This window comes from Fukomys damarensis, unplaced genomic scaffold (assembly GCF_012274545.1).
Source record: "Fukomys damarensis isolate Sample0158 unplaced genomic scaffold, DMR_v1.0_HiC HiC_scaffold_39, whole genome shotgun sequence".
NCBI lineage: Eukaryota > Metazoa > Chordata > Mammalia > Rodentia > Bathyergidae > Fukomys > Fukomys damarensis.
Genome location: NW_022900951.1, coordinates 84,926,880 through 84,945,917, shown reverse-complemented (window position 1 = coordinate 84,945,917; position 19,038 = coordinate 84,926,880). Strand labels below are relative to the sequence as shown.

Sequence of the window (19,038 nt, the reverse complement as noted above, 5' to 3'; positions counted from 1 at the left end):
GTAAGCTGTGTTGATTGCAAGAAGCAAAAAGGAAGGAAAAAGATGGTATAAATGAATATAAATGAATATGAAAGGAGAAATCGAAGGGTTGAACAACCAACACTTTACTCACCTTTTCACCCTTAGGTCCCTGGAAATTTAAGCCCATATTCCCCTGAAGAGAAAGGTTTCAGTTTAAAATCTCATTGACAATATGTAAAAGAATCTACACTGACTAAAAGACACAAAGAAAAAGAAAATTACCTTTGGTCCTGGCAATCCTGGTGGGCCAGGAGGGCCCTACAAGATATAGGAAAGAGAAAAATGTTAAGGCAAAAATAAATAGTCCTAGTTTGGTTTTGCTCATTGCTTTATTTTTATTTATTTATTTATTGGGAGGGGGTTGAGACAGGGTCTCATTTTGTAGTTGAGACTGACCTGGAACTCACTATGTAGCTCAGGCTGTTCTCAAACTCACCGGGATCCTCCTGTCTCAGCCTCCAGAGTGCTGGGATTACAGGCATGCACCACCATGCTCGCTTATTGCTTTTTAGTCAGAGGCACACATTTAAACTGATTTTAAAACCTGTCATGTAAAGGTACAAGATCTCAATAATGAATGTAACTGTACTGTATACCTAAAATGTACCAATAAACCCAATGACAAAAAATGAAATGAACTGCTTTTAAAAACTAGATAAACTAGATAAATAAAAAATTCTGGTGACAGGATAGGAGTAGGTAGGGGCAGAATGTTAGGATGTGTCAAGGAGAGGGGTAGCACCAATGGCAAAAATAAATAAATAAATAAATAGGGTCAACAAACATTTTTCTGTTATCTTTTTAAAATTTGTTTTCATTAATTTTATTATCAGTCTTATGGGTAAATTTAGATATTCTAAAGCAATGAAATTTAGTCGAAAAAAAATTTATTTTTTAAATTCAATTCTAGTAAACTGGGCATGGTGGTGCACACCTTTAATCCCACCACTCAGGAGGCGGAGAGAGAAGGATCGCTGTGAGTTCTAGACCAGACTGGGCTACATAGTGAGTTCCAGGTCAGTCTCAACTACATAGTGAGACCCTGTCTCAAAATAAATAAATAAATAAACAAACAAACAAACAAACATATAAACAAATTCAGTGATAGTTTTCTGCAATCTCTATTTTTTGAGAATGTTTCAAGGTCTAAAATATTAAATATGCATTTGTCTGCCCAACTATATCACTTCTAAATCTCCAAGGATCTGTTTATTTATGTATCATACCTTGGTGGCATTTCTAAGATTTTGCTTAAAGTGCTGAATTAGAGTTAACTGAAGGAACATTTAGAAGTATAGAAAGAACTGGATAAGAGGACACAAGATTTACAGACATACCCAGAGAAAACCAATGTTGAAACAGCAGAGTTAAGAAAGAGTCATGGTCCAGACTTTTAAAACAAACTGAACAAAGGGTTTTGTAACTCTTTCTCAAGGGGTTCTAGGAAAACAGAAATCACATCCGTTTATGGTAGATTCTTGTAGTATTTACCAGACATTATGTACTTCATTCAGGAGTAGAGGACCAATTGCCACAAAAAGAAATTGTACTATCTATTAAGGTATAATGAAAATTGTCACCTAAATGTATGATTAAGAGAAATAGAGTGGCATATGAAAAACTACTTTCACTGATATACAATTTGCTACCCTTTTGAGAGGGGAGCAATAAAACTCTCAATCTACAAAATGATTTGAATTAAATATAATTATTATGGGGTAAAAGAATTTAGTATTTATTTGATTAAAATATAAGAGTGACCATAGAAGGAGTAAGACAACTGGTTGTTCAACTAGGTTCTTTAGAAGTTTTTTGGTTCTTTCCTGGGGTACACATATTTATGGTCCCATGGCAGAGTGATCATTTACTTCATCAATCCTACTGTTTTATCTGAGCAACGTAACAAATGAGAAATTATATTTTGGTGAAGCTATTTTATTCTTCTTAAACAAATATGTTACTGTTAGAATAAACATGTCCCATTAAGAAACTACAACATTTTATGATATTTCCTGAAGATGACCAATTTTGACTTAACATATTGAAACTTGTTTTTTGTTTTTTGTACCAGGAATAGAACTAGGGTCTCTGAGCTTGAAAAGCAGGTGCTGGAACCACTGAGCTAAATCCCCAGGCCTTAACTTAACATATGAATAAGTAACAAAAAATATTTTAGGGCTGGAGATGTATGTTTGTAGTGCACTGCATACTTGGCATACTCAAAACACTGGGTTTGATACCTGGCACTGAAAAAAAAATTCATGTTAACTACAGGCATAGCATTGTATTACAACAACCCATCCCAAACTTCTCTAATATAAATGTGTACTTTAGCATAAGTGTAGCACGCTGTGCATCTCAGTAGCTGCATCTAGGGGATACAGAAAGCAATCTTTGTGTTTAGCCACTTGGTGTGATGTGTGTATGTGTGCAAAAGTGTCAAACTTAGTCTTTAACCCACACAATGCTCTGGCTAATGGGTCTTTACCTGAGAATCACAGGGGATAAAATACACCCACACCACTCTCCTGTTATGAAAACATGTATTTTATCATAATGGAATGCGGGTGTGACTCACAGTAGCTGCACCTGGGAAAAGCAAAAGCTCATCCTTGAATTCACTTATGTGACAGAAATATGGTAAGGTGTGTACAGGAGATACAAAGCAGCAAAATGTGAGTTTTACCCAAGAAGTACTAAATTTCTATGCATTTAAGATTTTTTTAAAAAAATTTCTTTTTCATTTATCTGGTAGAAGTAGCCCAATTCAGTAAAATAGCACATGAAAAATCAGATTTGTGATTTTAAAAGTCAAAAGTGAATCATCAGATTACTCAAGCATGGATGATGAAGATGATAATGACTTTTACGTTGGCCACCTTAGCCAAAGTTCCTATGACAGTGAAATGTAGCGAGAATCGACTAATACAGACACAGGGAACAGCAATGTGAGTGCATATCTGACTACTTGAAATGTTGCAAAATGGTCACGCAACCAAATGGAATGACCAAAAATGTAGTGAGGATCTTAGTAAGGGTGAAATCTATTGGACAGAATGCCAGCATTACCATTCAATGTTGGAAATTGTAACAGATGAAATACTACAAATTGTTGTGAAATACACAAAGGCAGAAATACAATTCAAACATTCTGAATGAAACAACAGCCATATTCACAAATGTATTTATAATGACACCTCTCTAGCTGAACTGAAAGCATTCATACAACTGCTGTACTTAGCAGGGATTTCTCCTGGTAATCACAGGAACTTATAAGACTTTTGGAAAAGTGATGGGTCAAAATATGGCATAAAAATTTATAACCTTAAGTGAAATAAATAAGTCACACATGTGTAAATACTGAATAGTTTCTCTGGTGTGAATAAACTACAATAGTACATAAGATCCTAATGAGATAATACAATGTGAATGTCACACATGTGTAAATACTGAATAGTTTCTCTGGTGTGAATAAACTACAATAGTACATAAGATCCTAATGAGATAATTGACAATGTGAAATAGGAAGAAAAGGGCTAAAGGTGTAGGAAAAGTGGGAAGGGTAGGGGAAAGGTAATAAGGGAAAAGAAAAAAATATGAGAAAATGAAAAAATGGAAATAAAGTGTTTGTAAATGGGGAGGGGAGGAGGGGGTGAAGGGAGGTCAGGGACAAGGGGAAAAAATGAGAACCACAACCTCTCATGTAAAGGTACAAGATCCTAATAATGAATGTAACTGTACTGTATACCTAAAATGTACCAATAAACTCAATGAGGAAAAAAAATTTATGTCTTTGTAGATGTGCAGACTTACTATGCTTTCAATTTAGAAATTTATTCTGGAACTCATACACCAGGTCCTCATTTATTTAGTAACAAAATCAATGATGTTAACAGACTTGTAGCACCCATTTCCCATACTAATTGGAATGTGATGTCTCACAATTGTCTTAACACTTTCCTATCAATGTTACATTTGCTAACAGAGCACAGGTTGCCCAGCACAGGTTGTGCAGCAAAAAAAAAAAAAAAAAAAAAAAAAAAAAAAAAAAAAAAGTGTGCCCAGATCCTGCCAACCAGTAATGTGGACCAGAGAAGGGTGGCTGTAGTCAGATTCAGACAGGGCCCCAAATCCAGCAGCTTGGGCGTACAGGCCCAAGACAAAGGCCCACACAGAAAAGAGCTGCACAGGCAAAAAAAGCATCATCCAGAGGCCTGCCTTGATACACTGATAAGTGCTCTAAGATACTGGCATGGAGACCCTAGCCTGAAGGCTGCTTGGATATCTGGCATTGAGATGCACAGATATCAATTGAAGGCCCTCCCAGATAACAGCGACATAGGGGCTCTACCCAGAAACACACCTAGGTACCATCCCAAATGTGAAGAGACTGTAGCCAGAAGCCCTCCCAGACAACAAGTCAGCTCAGGGTTCCAGAAGGCCACCATTCTGAACCCAGGAATTGGTACAATGGTGAGCAGCATGCAAAAGGCTGCTCAGTGGCTTCCTGACTATTGAAGACCACTGGGTGAACAAAACATTACCTCAACAAAGGCATGGTAGGCTGCATTTGTTGCAATGAGAAGACGCGTAAACAAATCTCAAAACCAGAATTCTAGATCACCTATGGAAATCCCAAAGGCAAATGAGATGAAACAATCTGATTTTCAACCACCTGGACTCCTTGAACTGACAAAAAAAAAAGGATCTGGAAAAAATGAAATCAGAAATAATTTCTCAGATAACAAGAGACTGTGTCCATAGTGAAAGACATGACTTATAAATCTAGAGCAGACACAGATAAAAAATAGACCAGCTGAGGAACATGATGGAATCACAGCATAGGAAATGAATGGAATCCATAATACAAGTGCAAACAGATATCCTAGAAATTAAAGTTTACACAGCAGAATGAGCCAGTGTAAAGACAATATCAGATATGGAAGACAAGATTGCAATTAGTGACCAGGAAAAGAAAAATTTCTTTAAAAATAGTAAGGGACCATGAAAAACCAAGCCAGCAGCTGCTAGATGATACAAAGAAGAATAACATAAGACTGATCGATCAGAGTCAATGAAGAAATGGGAGACAGTGCAAATCACATTAAAAAATACTGTTCACAGAAGTAATGGCTGAAAAATTCTCAAGCAGGGGGAAGAATTTGACACACAGATAAGTGAGGCATATAGGACTCTAACTAGCCATGATCACAAAATATTCTTCACAAAGGCATATACAGGATTCCAGAAACCCAACAGAAGAACAAAATTCTACAACCAGTTAGAGAAAAGAAACAAATCACATATAGTGGAAAGCCCATCAGAATCACAGTAGACTTCCCAACAAACGCTCAAGGCAAGAAGAGACTGGAGTGAAGTATTTCAAACCCCAAAAGAAAACACCCTCCAACCTACATTGATGTATACTGCAAAACTTATCTTTCAAAATTGATGGAGAAATAAAATACTTTTATGACACAAACACCCAAGGAACTTCATGAATACCAAACCAGCACTTCAAAAAATATTAAACATGACTCTTTTCAATTACAATTTTGTGTCAGTGGTTCAGATGAGAAAGGAAAATCTTCAGAACTGAGGATTAGAATAAAAGAAAATAATGTTAAATCTTAATATTGCATTAACATTTGAAATGCAAATAATTATAATATGATAAACTTTTAAATTTGTTTTAAATTTGCTGCATAATCTAATACATAAAAAAATAAATTCTGATTATTAAAAAAATGTTAAAAATATCCTTGGAAAAGACAATGAGGAATCCCAGGAGAATGAATCCATCGGGCATGACAAGAAATGAAACCCTACGGGGGAGAATCCTACAAAAAGAGAGTCCTGACAAGGATAAGTCAATGCATATCAGTTATAACCATCAGTGTTAATGGTCTCAATCCACCAACCAAAAGGAATATAGTGACAGAATGGGTCAAGAAGCAAGATCCAACAGTATGCTGCATATAAGAAATATAAACTTACAGGGTGGAAAATAATATTCCATGAGACTGGAACCAAAATGTAACAGGAATAGCTATCCTCTTTTCAGATCAAGTGGCTGTCAAAGAACACTAAGTAAGAGAGACAAAGAAGGAAACTACATCCTTGTAAAGGGAAAAATCCAAGAGAAGGAGATGACAATCAGATATATATATATGCACCAAACACTAGTTTCCCCAATTGTATAAAACAAATACTAATGGACATGAAAAATCAAATAAGTGCTAATACAATACTAGTTGGAGACCTCAATATCCCACTATCACAAATACATAGATCAGCAAAACAAAAAATAAACAACAAATTATTAGAATTCAATCAAATTCTTGAAGAAATGAACTTAATAGACGATTACAGAGTGTTCCACACCATAAAATCTGAATAATAATTCTTCTCAATTTCATATGGATTGTTGTCCAAAATAGAACACATACTCATTCATAGAACATGTTTAAGTAGCTGCAAAGGAAATGAAGTTATCCCCTGTATATTATCAGACCATAGTGTGATAAACTTAGAGATCAATAGCAAAAGAAACTGCAAGAACTTAATAAACACAGGGAAACTGAACAAAGTATTACTGAAAAACCAATGGTCACAGAGGAAATTAAAGAAGACGTCATCCCTTTTCTATAATTGAATGATAAGGTCAATACACTGTATCAGAATCTATGGCACACAATGAAAGTAGTCTTATGATAGAAATTTATGGCAGTGAATACTTATATTAGGAAAACAGAGAGAGCTCAATTAAAGAACCTGATGCTAAACCTCAAGCTTTTAGAAAAGGAAGAGCAGGACAAACCCAAAGCTCATAAAAGAGCGGAAATTATAAAGTTCAGAGGAGAAATCAATGCAACCGAGACTAAGACAACAATTTAAAAAATCAATCAAGCAGAGACTTGGTTCTTCAAAAGAGTAAACAATATTGAAAAACCCTTAGCCAATATGATCAAAAAAAGGAAGGAAAAGGCCTAAATCCATGCAAATAGGAATGAAATGGATGAAATAACAATGGATCCCGCAGAAATCCAAAGAATCATAATACCTGTTTTGAGAACCTATACTCCAATAAGATGGAAAATGCAGAAGAAATGAACAGATTCTTAGATATGCATGAATTACCAAAGTTGAATGAAGACCTAAAAATTCTAAACGACCCAGTATCAATCAATGAAATTGAAAATGTAATTAAAAATGTACCACCTAAGAAAATCCGGGGCCCTGATGTCTTCACTGCTCAATTCTACAAGACATTTTTAGTGGAACTGTTGCCACTACTGTTTAAACGCTTCAATAAAATTGAGAGGGAAGAAATACTCCCAAATTCATTCCTGGAAGCAAGCATCACCTTGATCCCTGAAGCAGACAAAGACCCAACCAAGAAAGAGAACAATAGGCCAATTTGACCAAAGAACATAGATACAAAAATCCTTAAAAAGATATTGGCAAATAGAATGTGGAAGATCATCAATGAGATCATACACCCTGACCCAGTGGGACTCATTCCAGGGATGCAGAGATGATAAAATATACAGAAAATTTAAAAAGTAATAATCTATATCAATAGAGCCAAGAACAAAAACCATTATGATCATCTCAATAGGTGCAGAAAAAGCATTTGACAAAATCCAACATGCATTCTTGATAAAAACCCTACAAAATATCTGAATAGATGGTTTCTACCTCAATCTGATAAAAGCCATCTATGAAACATGAACAGCTGATATCATACTAAATGGTAAAAAACTGAAAACGTTCACTCTACAATCTGGAACAAGACAAGGATGTCCACTATCACCACTCCTGTTTAATAAAGTTTTGGAAACATTAGTCACTGCAATTAGACAAGAGAAAGAAATAAAAGGAATAAAGGAAATAAAGAAGTCAATTTGTTATTATTTGCAGGTGACATGATACTCTATTTTTAAGTCACCAAGAACTCCCCCAAAAGTCTTCTAGACTTAATAACCAGTTTCAGTAAAGTAGCTGGATAGAATGTCAACATACAAAAATCAATAGCTTGCCTGTAAACAAAAAAGAGACTCACTGAGAGAGATATGGGACAAACGATTCCATTCCCAATAGCATCCAAAAGAAATGAAATACCTAGGAGTAAACCTAACAAGATAAATCAAAGACCTCTACTATGAAAACTGTAGCAATCTGAAAAAGTGGGATCGAAAATGTTATCAGAAAATGGAAAGATGTCCTTTGCTCCTGGGTAGGAAGAATCAACACAGTGAAAAAGGCCATACTTCCACAACTACTATATAGACAAAATGCAATCTCAATTGAAATTCCAGCAACACTGCATGGACCTTTAGAAAAAAAATCCAAAAATTCATTTGGAACAAGAAGAGACCTAGAATATGAAAAGCAATTCGAGGCAATAAAGACATGGTAGGGGGTATCACAATCCTCAACTTGAAACTTTTCTACAAAGCTACTGTGATAGAAAATAGCATCATACTGGTAAAGAAACAGACCCGAGGAACAGTGGAACAGATTAGAAGATGCAGAAACATCTCCAGACACACTCAGCCACCTCACCTTCCAAAAATGAGCCAACCATCCTTACTGGAGGAAGGATAGCCTCATTAATACATGGTGCCAGAAAAACTGGGTTTCAACTTGCCAAAGATTAAAACTAGAGCTAAATCTCTCACTATGCACTAAACCAAAATTAAAATGGATTAAAGATCGAAATAATAAAAAAATTAAACAACCTGGAAGAGAGGTTAGATAGAACTCTTGCGGACACTGGCCCAGAAAACGATTTTATGAACAAAACCTCAGTTGCCCGTGAGCTGGCACAAACCACTAATAAGTGGGATCTCTTCTTATTAAAAAGCTTCTGCATAACAAAAGAAACCACCAACAGTGTGAAGAGGAAACCCACAATGTGAAATAGGAAAAAAAGTGGCAAAGGGGAAGTGGAAGTGGGAGAGGTAGGGGAAAGGAAAGAAGTGAATGGAGTTAATATGAGAAAATGAATTAAAAAAAAGGAAACAAAGTCTTTGTAAATAGTGAGGGGTGGTGGGGTTGAAGGAAGGGTAGGGGATGGGGAAAAAATAAGAACCAAGATACATTACATAAAGTTACAAATTTCCAATGATGAATGTCTTTATATTGTATACCTAAAATTTACCATTAAAATTAATTTTTAAAAATTCTGAATGAGTCTCAGCCATAAAGAATGAGAAAATAGATTCATTCATAGGAAAATGAATACATATTGAAGATATACTCCTAAGTGAAATAAATAAGTCACACATGTGTAAATACCAAATAGTTTCCCTGGTGTGAATAATCTGCAACAATGCATAAGATTCTAATAAGATTACTGACATTTAGAAATGGGAAGTTGTTTGTAGATGGGGAGGGGAGGAGGGGGTGAAGGGAGGGCAGAGGTAAGGGGAAAAAATGAGAATCAAGACTTGCCATGTAGAGGTACATGATCCCAACAATGAATGTAACTGTACTGTATCCCTAAAATGTACCAATAAACTCAATAAAATTAAAAAAAATTCTGAATGAAACATTGCAATTTAAAACATAATTTTATAGTACAATCTTTGGATTTCATAAAGATTTCCACTGGCCTACTATATGGCAAAAAAAAAAAAAACAAACTGGTAGTTCCGGTGCCAACATTTCACCATGATGGAAATATTGATAGGGAAACACTGACAAAAAGAAAGGCTGAGTTGGAAACTTTCTATAACAAAAGCAAAGGCCAAGTTGATGTTACACATGTGTTATGCAGTGACTATTGTGTCACTCAAAACACAAAGCATTTGCCAAAGCTTGTGTTTTACTTGATCCTAAATATGTGTGGCATAAACAGTTTCATAGTTTACATAGAAAATAACAAGTATAAAATACAATGGAGAAATTTTCTTAAGGGATTGGGATAGGAACTCACAACAGATCATTTACAGCAGAGAAAAAACAAAATGTTCCTACCCGGGGATTACACAAAAAACTGTGGAGCACACTGATGAGATGACAGGTCCATCATCCCAAAGACATACTACAACAACAGGAAAACCAAAACATTGTGTGCTACAAGAAAGGACAGGAGAACAAAACATGTGTTATTCAGTGTAAGTGATACTTGTGTATGGACCATGCAGTTTTCATGTGTGAAAACTGCCGTGGGTGTGAAAGTTGAAGAAAAGTTTACTTCAGTGGTAGTTTTTCTTTGTATTTACATTGTAGTTCACATAGGTTTTATTTCTGATATTATATTTTAGGTTTTGTAAAAGGAAGTACATAGCTGATGTGAAAATGTTGATGTCTATTCTAAGCACTCATTACATATTTGATATTTTATTTTATTGATATTTTATTTTCCTGCTATAAGTGCATGTTGTACAATATAGTAGGAAGCTCTTGAAAAAAACAGAAAGGGGAGATGACAAGAATGGCCTACCACTCCTAATGATATAATGGAAAATGTGAAATAGGAAGAAAGGGGCTAAAGGTGTAGGGAAAGTGGGAAGGGTAGGGGAAAGGTAATAAGGGAGAGGAAAAATATGAGAAAATGAAGAAATGTAAATGAAGTGTTGTAAATGGGGAGGGAGGAAGGGAGATGGGAGGGCAGGGGTACTGGGAAAAATGAGAACCAAGACCTGTCATGTAAAGGTACAAGATCCCAATGATGAATGTAACTGTACTGTATGCCTAAAATGCACTAATAAACTCAATGAGGAAAAAAAAAAGAATAGCCTACCACATAGGATAGGAAAGCTAAGCACATGTACTGCCACTGTAAGTGAGATGTGTGCGTGAAATATGCAGCCGTCATGTGTGAAGACTGCCTTGGGTGTGACAATTGAAGGAAACATTATTTTATTGTAGAATTCTATCGCTATTTTCTTTTTCTATTAAATTTATTGGTAAATTTTAGGTATAGGAGACAGTTACATTCATCATTGGGATCTTGTAACTTTACATGACAGATCTTGGTTCTCATTTTTCCCCATTCCAAAGCCCTCCCTTCTCCCCCTCCACCCTTCCCCTATTTACAAAGATTTTGTTTCCAAGTCTTTCATTTTCTCATATTTTTTCTTTTCCCTTCCTCTTTGTTTTTTTGTTTATATTTTATTTTATTTTTATTTTTTAAATATTTTGGTTCATTTTAGATACATAATATGTTTACATTCATCATTGGGATCTTCTACCTTTACATGATATATCTTGGTTCTTATTTTTTCCATATTCCCCTAGACTCCCTTACCCCCTCCACCCTTCCCTATTTCCCAAGACTTTGTTTCCATTTTTTTCTTTTCTCTTATTTTCTCTATTCCCTTTTTAACTTTCCCCTACCCCTCCCATTTGCAATATCTTTAGACATTTTCTTCCTATTACAAAATATTAATTATACATTTTGGCCCTTATTTACACTTTTAGTTTATCACACCAGAGAAACTATACATTTCCTATACCCCTCCTACTTCCCATACTCCTTTCGACCTTTTCTTCCTATTACACAATATCAATTATACATTTTAATCCTTATTTACACTTTTAGTTTTTCACATCAAAGGAAGTATTCAGTATTTACACAGTTGTGTCTTATTTATTTCACTTAATAGTATGGCCTCAATGTGCATCTATTTAGCCATAAATGTCTCTAGTTTTTTGTTCTTTATGGCTGAGTAGTATTCCATTTCATAGAAAAACCACATCTTCCTTATCCAGTATCCAGTTGATGGGCAATTGGGCTGTTTCCAAGTTTTAGCTATTACAAACTGTGCCACTATAAACAGGGACGAGCATATATCACTGTGGTATGATTCTTTTAATTCTTTTAGAAAGATACCCTGTGGAAGAATACCTGGGTCAAATAGGACTTCTAATCCTAATTGCTTGAGGTACCTCCATATTGATTTCCACAGTGGTTGCATCAGTCTGCACTCCTACCAATGAGGAAGAAGGATTTCTTTTTTCCAACACCCCCACCCTAGAATTTGGTTAATTTCTTGATAGCAGCCATTCTTTTTGGGGTGAGATGGAATCTCAGTGCTGTTTTCATCTGCATCTCTCGAGTGACCAGTGATGTTGAATGTTTTTTCATATATTTATTTTCTGCTTTTGCTTTTTTTGTCTGAGAAATATCTGTTCATTTCAGATGTCCATTTCTTAATTGGGTCTTTATATTTGGGGGGCCTGATTTTTTTTTGAGTTCTTTATGCATTCTACATAGTAGACCTTTTTCTGAGGAACAGCTGGTAAACATTTTTTTCCCACATTGTAGGTTGTCTCTTAGCTCTGTTGATGGTTTCTCTTGCAGTGCAAAAGCTTTTTAAAAAGATGAGATCCCAATTGTTAATTCTTTGTGCTAGTTCTCATGCTATGAATTAGTTCCCATTCATAAAGTCTTTTCCTATGCCAGTATCTTCAAGAGTTTTACCTAACTTATCTTCCAGCAAGTTTGGTGTTTCTGTTGTAATATTTAGAACTTTAATCCACTTCGATTTTAATTTAGTGCATGGTGAAAGATAGGGGTCTAGTTTTGATCTTTGGAAAGTTGAAATCCTGTTTTTCCGAAATAATTATTTAATAAATTAAAATGCATACAATTAAAATTAATAATTCATCAATAGAAATATTCTAAACAAATGTGGGTATTATATATCCACGTTTCTGTGTCTTTATGACAAAATTTGCATTATGCTCTTCATTAAATCTTACCTTTTACGTAAAGTGCACATAGTCCACCATATCACAAATCAGCATCAAATAACTAAATTGTAGTTTTGAATATTCAAAATGAATTATACTTTTAAGTATTATGGGTAATATTAATATCTGTGAACGGATTCAGAAAGAATAGAGAAATAAAATTATAGTAGAAGCTTACCAACAAACCTGGTGGTCCTGGAGGCCCAATTGGCCCAGGTATTCCCATTGGACCAGCTGGGCCCTGTAATAAATAGAATAAAGAAAAGGATGAAAGATGGAATAAAACACTAAAAGTGTAAGTAAGATCTAAATTGTATAACTGACAATGTGAAGTAGGAGGAAAAGGGCTAAAGGGGTAGGGGAAATGGGAGGGGTAGGGGAAAGGAAATAAGGGAAAAGAAAAAATATGAGAAAAGGAAAAAATGGACGCAAAGTCTTTGAAAATGGGAGAGGAAACGGGGAGAAGGGAAGGCAGGGGTATGGGGAAAAATGAGAACCAAGATCTGTCACGTAGAGCTTTTTCACTAAAAATCAGAAGAAAAAGGCTACTACTTTTAAGGAAGCTGCTCTAGTTTTAAAATAAGATTAAATACAAAAAGAGAACTGAGAAAAAGTGAGACAAGTGATAAGGGAATGATAAAAGTGGTATGGAACACAATTTGGCATCTTCACAAACTGAAAATTTGCCTCCCTTGTAAACCTGCAATTCTAAACCTAGGTATAAATTCTACATTATTTTATAATGAAACAAATTTTAATTATGTTCACAAATGGAAAGTCATATGGAAGTAAAAATGACTGAACTATGGCTATATACAATAATATGAATGAATCTTGTATCAAATAGAAAAGATAAGTTTCAGAAAGTTATATAAATATTATATTATTTTATAAAGCTAAATTAAATAATCTGTTGTTTAGAAACATGTGTAGAGAAGAAGCTATTTTTAAGAATCAGTAGAAAACTCAGGATTGTAGACATATCTCCCAGAAATGCAGAAGAATGTGACTGCTTAGAAGAACATGTTGATTCAAAACTATTTGTAGTGTTCTAATTCTTTTTTTTTTTTTGGTCCTGGAGATTGAACTGAGGACCTTGTACTTGCAAGGCAGACCCAGTGCCATTGAGCTAAATCCCTGGCCCATGTAGTGTCGTAATTCTTTAATGTTGTGTTGCATTTATATACGCTCATTTTATTTTTTCACATTCTCAAAAATAGATCTATTCCTCTTTGGAGTCATTATGAGTCCTCTGTATACTGGAACCCACTAGTCTATTTTCTGTAATTATAGTTTTGCCATTCCCAGGCCTCCACATGAATGTCAACACAAATTTTGTAGTCTTTGCTGTATAGTTTTTTTAATTTAGTGTTTGCACTCATTCATGTAGCAATATGTATCAGGAGGTAATTTTTTAAGTGCTATAAGTACTGCATAGTATAGATATTGCACAATTTATATATACTACAAGTACATCTGTTGATGAACATTTGCCAAACACAAAAGTTTCTATGGACACTGGTCAGCAAGATAAAAGAATACAAAGAGTTTATTCAAATTCTCTCTGGTCCAAAATGCTGTTATTTACAAAGAGAAGGTACATGCAAAGTCTATGAAACATGACATGATTTCTATGACTAAAATAGAGGGTACTAAGGTTTCAGAAGTTGCTATGATTTTATTTAATCATACAGTAAAGAAGAAAATCTCTGGATGCTTACTTGCATTCCAGGAGGACCTGGATATCCTGGGTTACCCTTTGGTCCTGACAGTGATGCCATAATTATACTACCTGGTTCCCCCTAAAAAAAATGCACACAAATAGATGTCTTAACAGTTATTAAACATAAAAATTGGTAAGAGCACACATAATGATTTGGCAGTTCAATTTGTCACAAAAGCATAGTGAAATATTAAAGCAGCTCAGTAACTTATTGAATAAATTTAACTTTTAAAGGAAAATAAGGAAGAAGTCAGAGTGTACTGGAGTATATAGATTTATCAAGAGCCTATAGGCATGATGGCAAACCTTTTAGAACTTTCAATGAAACAACAGCCCATTGCAGCATGTGTCCCACAAGTTCGACATCCTGGCTTATAGTATATTCCATTAATCATTCATTAAAATATTTAGTAAATATTAACTATTTGTCAAAAATTGTGTTAGACTCTGGATATTCAGTAATGAAGAAAATAAGGTCTTTGTTTCTTGGGAATAACAAAATAATGGGGAAATGCAAGTCATAATATGTAAACAAATAGTGTTATCATATTCTGTCAAGGACTATGAAGAAAAGCAACATTGTACAGTAAATGATAAAGACATAGTGGAAAAAAATCACTTTAGCATGGGTAGTCAAAGAAAGGCAATCTGTGAAAGTAATATTCAGTTTAAGACCTGAAGGACAAGGGGCCAGCCAGGGAAAGATAAGGGGGTAAGAGTGAAAGGCAGAGTATGCACAAATGACTCCAAAAGCGAAGAGCTTGGCACATTGATTGCAGACTAGTGTAAGCACTGAGCCAAGGAAAAGGTGGTTGAATATAAAGCTGTAAATCAGCAAGGACCAGTACATGTAGGTCTTACAAGTCATGGAAAAGAATGCAGACTTGATTTTAGACACACAGTGGGAAGCTTTCATTCATAAGCAGAGAGATTAAATTATTAATGTATATTCTGTAATAATCATTCTTCATTGCTTAATCAGGTGGGCTGTGGGGCATAGTGAGAAAAGACTAGTTAAGAGGTCACTGCAGTTATTCAGATGAGACATTATGACTAGTATGGCCCCTGGAGATGGAGAAAAGTATATGAATTTAAGATACATTTACAGAGCCAGACGTGGTGGCCCATGCCTGTAATCCCAGCACTCCGGAGGCTGAGGCAGGAGGATCGCTATGAGTTCAAGACCAGCCTGGGCTACATAGTGAGTTCCAGGTCAGCCTCAACTACATAGTGAGACCCTGTTTCAAAAACAAAACAAAACAAAACAAAACCAACAACAAAAAACCAAAAAACAAACAAACAAAAAAAAAAGATACATTTACAGGCAAGCTTAATAGTACTCCATGGTAGAACAGAATGAGTAAGTGTGTGAAATCATGAAAGATTAAAGATGTGAACAATAATTTTCAGGTTTTTAGTTTACAAAAGTGTACATAACATATAGTGATGAAAATTGGAGATAACAGGGTACCAGAGTGAAGAAAAGCTTTACTTAGGGTGGGCATTAATTTGAATATCTGGGAGATTTTTGTGTGACGATGTTAAGGGGGCAGGTGAACACATGCATCTAACTCAGAAAAGTCTGATCTGAAGATATAAATGAAGGCATTCAGTAATTCTATAGCCGTCAATATTATAGTCATTAATTTTTTGGCACAGAGGAAAGAAGGCGTCAGGACTATCTCTTGACGCTTGCTGGATAGACTAGAATGAGCTTTCACAGAAGACTACAGAATATTTAGAGATGCAGAAAAGGAGACTGTTATAGAAAAGATTACTTCTAAAGAGAACAGAATGATCAACTGTATCAAAATGTAGTAAGATGATGAATGGGGGGGTCAGAAAAAATTGGAGTTTGATGTACAGCATTGAGAATGTACTTAAAGCCACATGAACAGAGAAGATTACTTATGGAAAGCTTCTATGTGTATATCTGCACAATTTCCAGAAGTGTCTGTTTTGAGACAAAGTCCAAGTCATTAAAGCATCAGCCTTTTCAAATATATTATTGAAAATGTTTATATTCTCAGCATGAGATGCTTACCTTCATACCAGGGATCCCAGGAGCTCCCTATTATTAAAAAGAAAACAGATTATTTTATATATTTGAGAGGAGAACAACACAATACTCTCCAAACATGATAAAAACTGAGTAAACTAATGTAAGATCATTTCTAAATATTATATGTTTTGGAATACTTAGAGATAATAGTTATATTAAGTATTATAGAATCTTTGGTATTTCTCAGGAGACAGTTATCATACAATTTCTTTTTTAAAAATGTCTCTAGTTCACTACTTTAAAATATTCTATTTTATTCCACATGAATGCAATGAGCTCACTCTTTATGCTTCTGTTTCGTCCATTAATTCTTGTGTTCATTATAATCAAATTTTACAACTTACTGGAGGACCCTGTAAACCAGGAAAACCAGGACTGCCTGGAAATCCACGTTCTCCCTAAAGGAAGTGAAAAAACAGAGAAGAACATGAAACAAAGAACGCATCAACAAACAATGACTTTTTGGAAAGATTTCTATAAAAGCCATCTTGTTCCTATTTCACATTGTCAATTATCTCTTTAGGATCTTATGTACTATTACAGTCTTTCACACCAGAGAAACTATTTACATGTATGACTTATTCATTTCACTTAAGAGTATATCCTCAATATGTATCCATTTTCCTATGAATGAGTGTAATTTCTCATTCTTTATGGCTGAGTAGTATTCCATTTTATAGAAAAACCACATCTTCTTTATCCAGTTTCCAAGTGATGGGCAAATGGGAAGAAAAGGGCTAGAGATGCAAAGAAAGTGGGAAGGGTAGGGGAAGGATAATAAGGGAAAATAAAAAAAATATGAGAAAATGATAAAATGGAAATGAAGTGTTTGTAAAGAAGGAGTCGAAGAGGGGGCGAAGGGAGGGCAGGGATAAGAGGAAAAAATGAGAAGCAAGACCTGTCATGTAAAGGTACAGGATCCCAATGATGAATGTAACTGTACTGTATACCTAAAATGTACCAATAAACTCAATTTTAAAAAAGCCATTTTGAAATAAACCAGAATGTCAAAAGTTTATTTTTCACTTTCTAATTATTTCAAATATAAACTTTCCATACCAATTCAACCTAAGATATTTTTGTTCCTACTCATCCATCCTAATCAGAAATAAAGAAAAAAAATTTCTACACTAGTCATTTTCTTCTGACAAATCCATTTTGACACTATCACACCAGATTCTTGACTCTCATGACACTCAATAGTTAATGATTTGCCCCAATTTCCTATTTGTTACATAGATTATTATTTTAACTGTCCTATTATTTTTTTATTGTGAATTATTTCAAATTATTTTTGCAAAGAGGAAAAAATGGTTACAAAAAAGGGCATTAATATCAGCAGGAGAACAATAGCAATAGTTTTGGCAATTTCAGATCATTGTGTTTTCTAGGCACCCAATTTTCCTCACTTCCTATTATGGACATTTGGCTTAGAAGTTAAAAGCAAAAACTGCTGCAGAAAAAACCCCAATGCATCCTTCTTTCAAAAACCTATGTGCTACAGTAATCTTGGAAACAATCACATCAGAAGGTTTGAAAGAGCAAAATTACTCAGTCTGTGTGTTTTTGCATAATTGTTCAATACCCTTTGCCCTACCACTTTTTACATAAGAAAGAAGTTAGACCCAGAGAGGAAATAGTCTGTACATCAAATTTGAAAGACAGAAAAAAGAACCCATACATTGTATTTCCAACTATAGGGTTCATTATTTTCTTACACAGTGAGAGCTATAAGAAAATAATCTAATTTGAGAGTATAAGTAATAAACCCATTTAATTTTTTAAAAACTTGCTGCTCACATAACTGATGGCCAAAAACAAAACATAATCATCAGAGCTGCTAAGCAGTTGTTTTACAAAAGGAAAATTAATCCCTTTAATCACACAGCATTCTATGCATACTGCATCTATCTACATTTGAGCTTCGAATTTAAAACTTTCCCTAGTGATCCATTTGCTGCTTAAGGCATACTGACAAAAAAAAAAACCACATAAACAAATAAATAGAATAGGTACAAGAATATAAGCCACCTTGGGCCAGCCTGAGGTACATAGTGAGTTCAAGGTGATCCTGGACTACTCAGAAACTCTTGTCTCAAAACAAAATGAAACAAAACAAAACAAAACACATTTTAACATGAAATTTGTCATGCAAATTCCCATTGGTCCTACACTACAATTTGCCGCAGGTGAAATAAAGAACACAAATAAGTTTCACAAACGAAAACATTTAAATGAAACTTATTATTTTTGTTAAAGGTCCACAATGACCTGGTGAAATACCAAGATAAAGAGAACTATATTGTCTTCAAGTACATAGTACAGTTTTATGAGAAACATAGCCAATGTAACACAAAACAGTTTGTTAAAGTTACTTTAAATATGTGCCCTAATATAAAACTTGGCTTATGCCATTAGTTAGAAAGATATAGGTTGTTTCACAAAAAGTTTCACAGAATGTTATGGGCCAAATAGAAAATGCCGAAAGGATAATGAGATGAGAAAATGAAAAAAAAAAAAAAAA

General features: G+C 34.6%; 1 protein-coding gene across 3 annotated transcripts in view; it reads right to left on the bottom strand.

The window, feature by feature from the left end:
- LOC104847582 (collagen alpha-5(IV) chain) overlaps nt 1-19,038 on the bottom strand; it is a 267,506-nt gene that overhangs the window by 130,225 nt on the left and 118,243 nt on the right. For all 3 annotated transcript variants that reach the window (XM_010603053.1, XM_010603055.1, XM_033760324.1), the window contains exons 8-13: nt 16,859-16,912; nt 16,497-16,523; nt 14,451-14,531; nt 12,908-12,970; nt 244-279; nt 113-154 (exon numbers count right to left, since the gene is read on the bottom strand). In XM_010603053.1, coding sequence (XP_010601355.1) covers nt 113-154; nt 244-279; nt 12,908-12,970; nt 14,451-14,531; nt 16,497-16,523; nt 16,859-16,912 — 303 coding nt within the window. The remainder of the gene's footprint in view (nt 1-112; nt 155-243; nt 280-12,907; nt 12,971-14,450; nt 14,532-16,496; nt 16,524-16,858; nt 16,913-19,038) is intronic.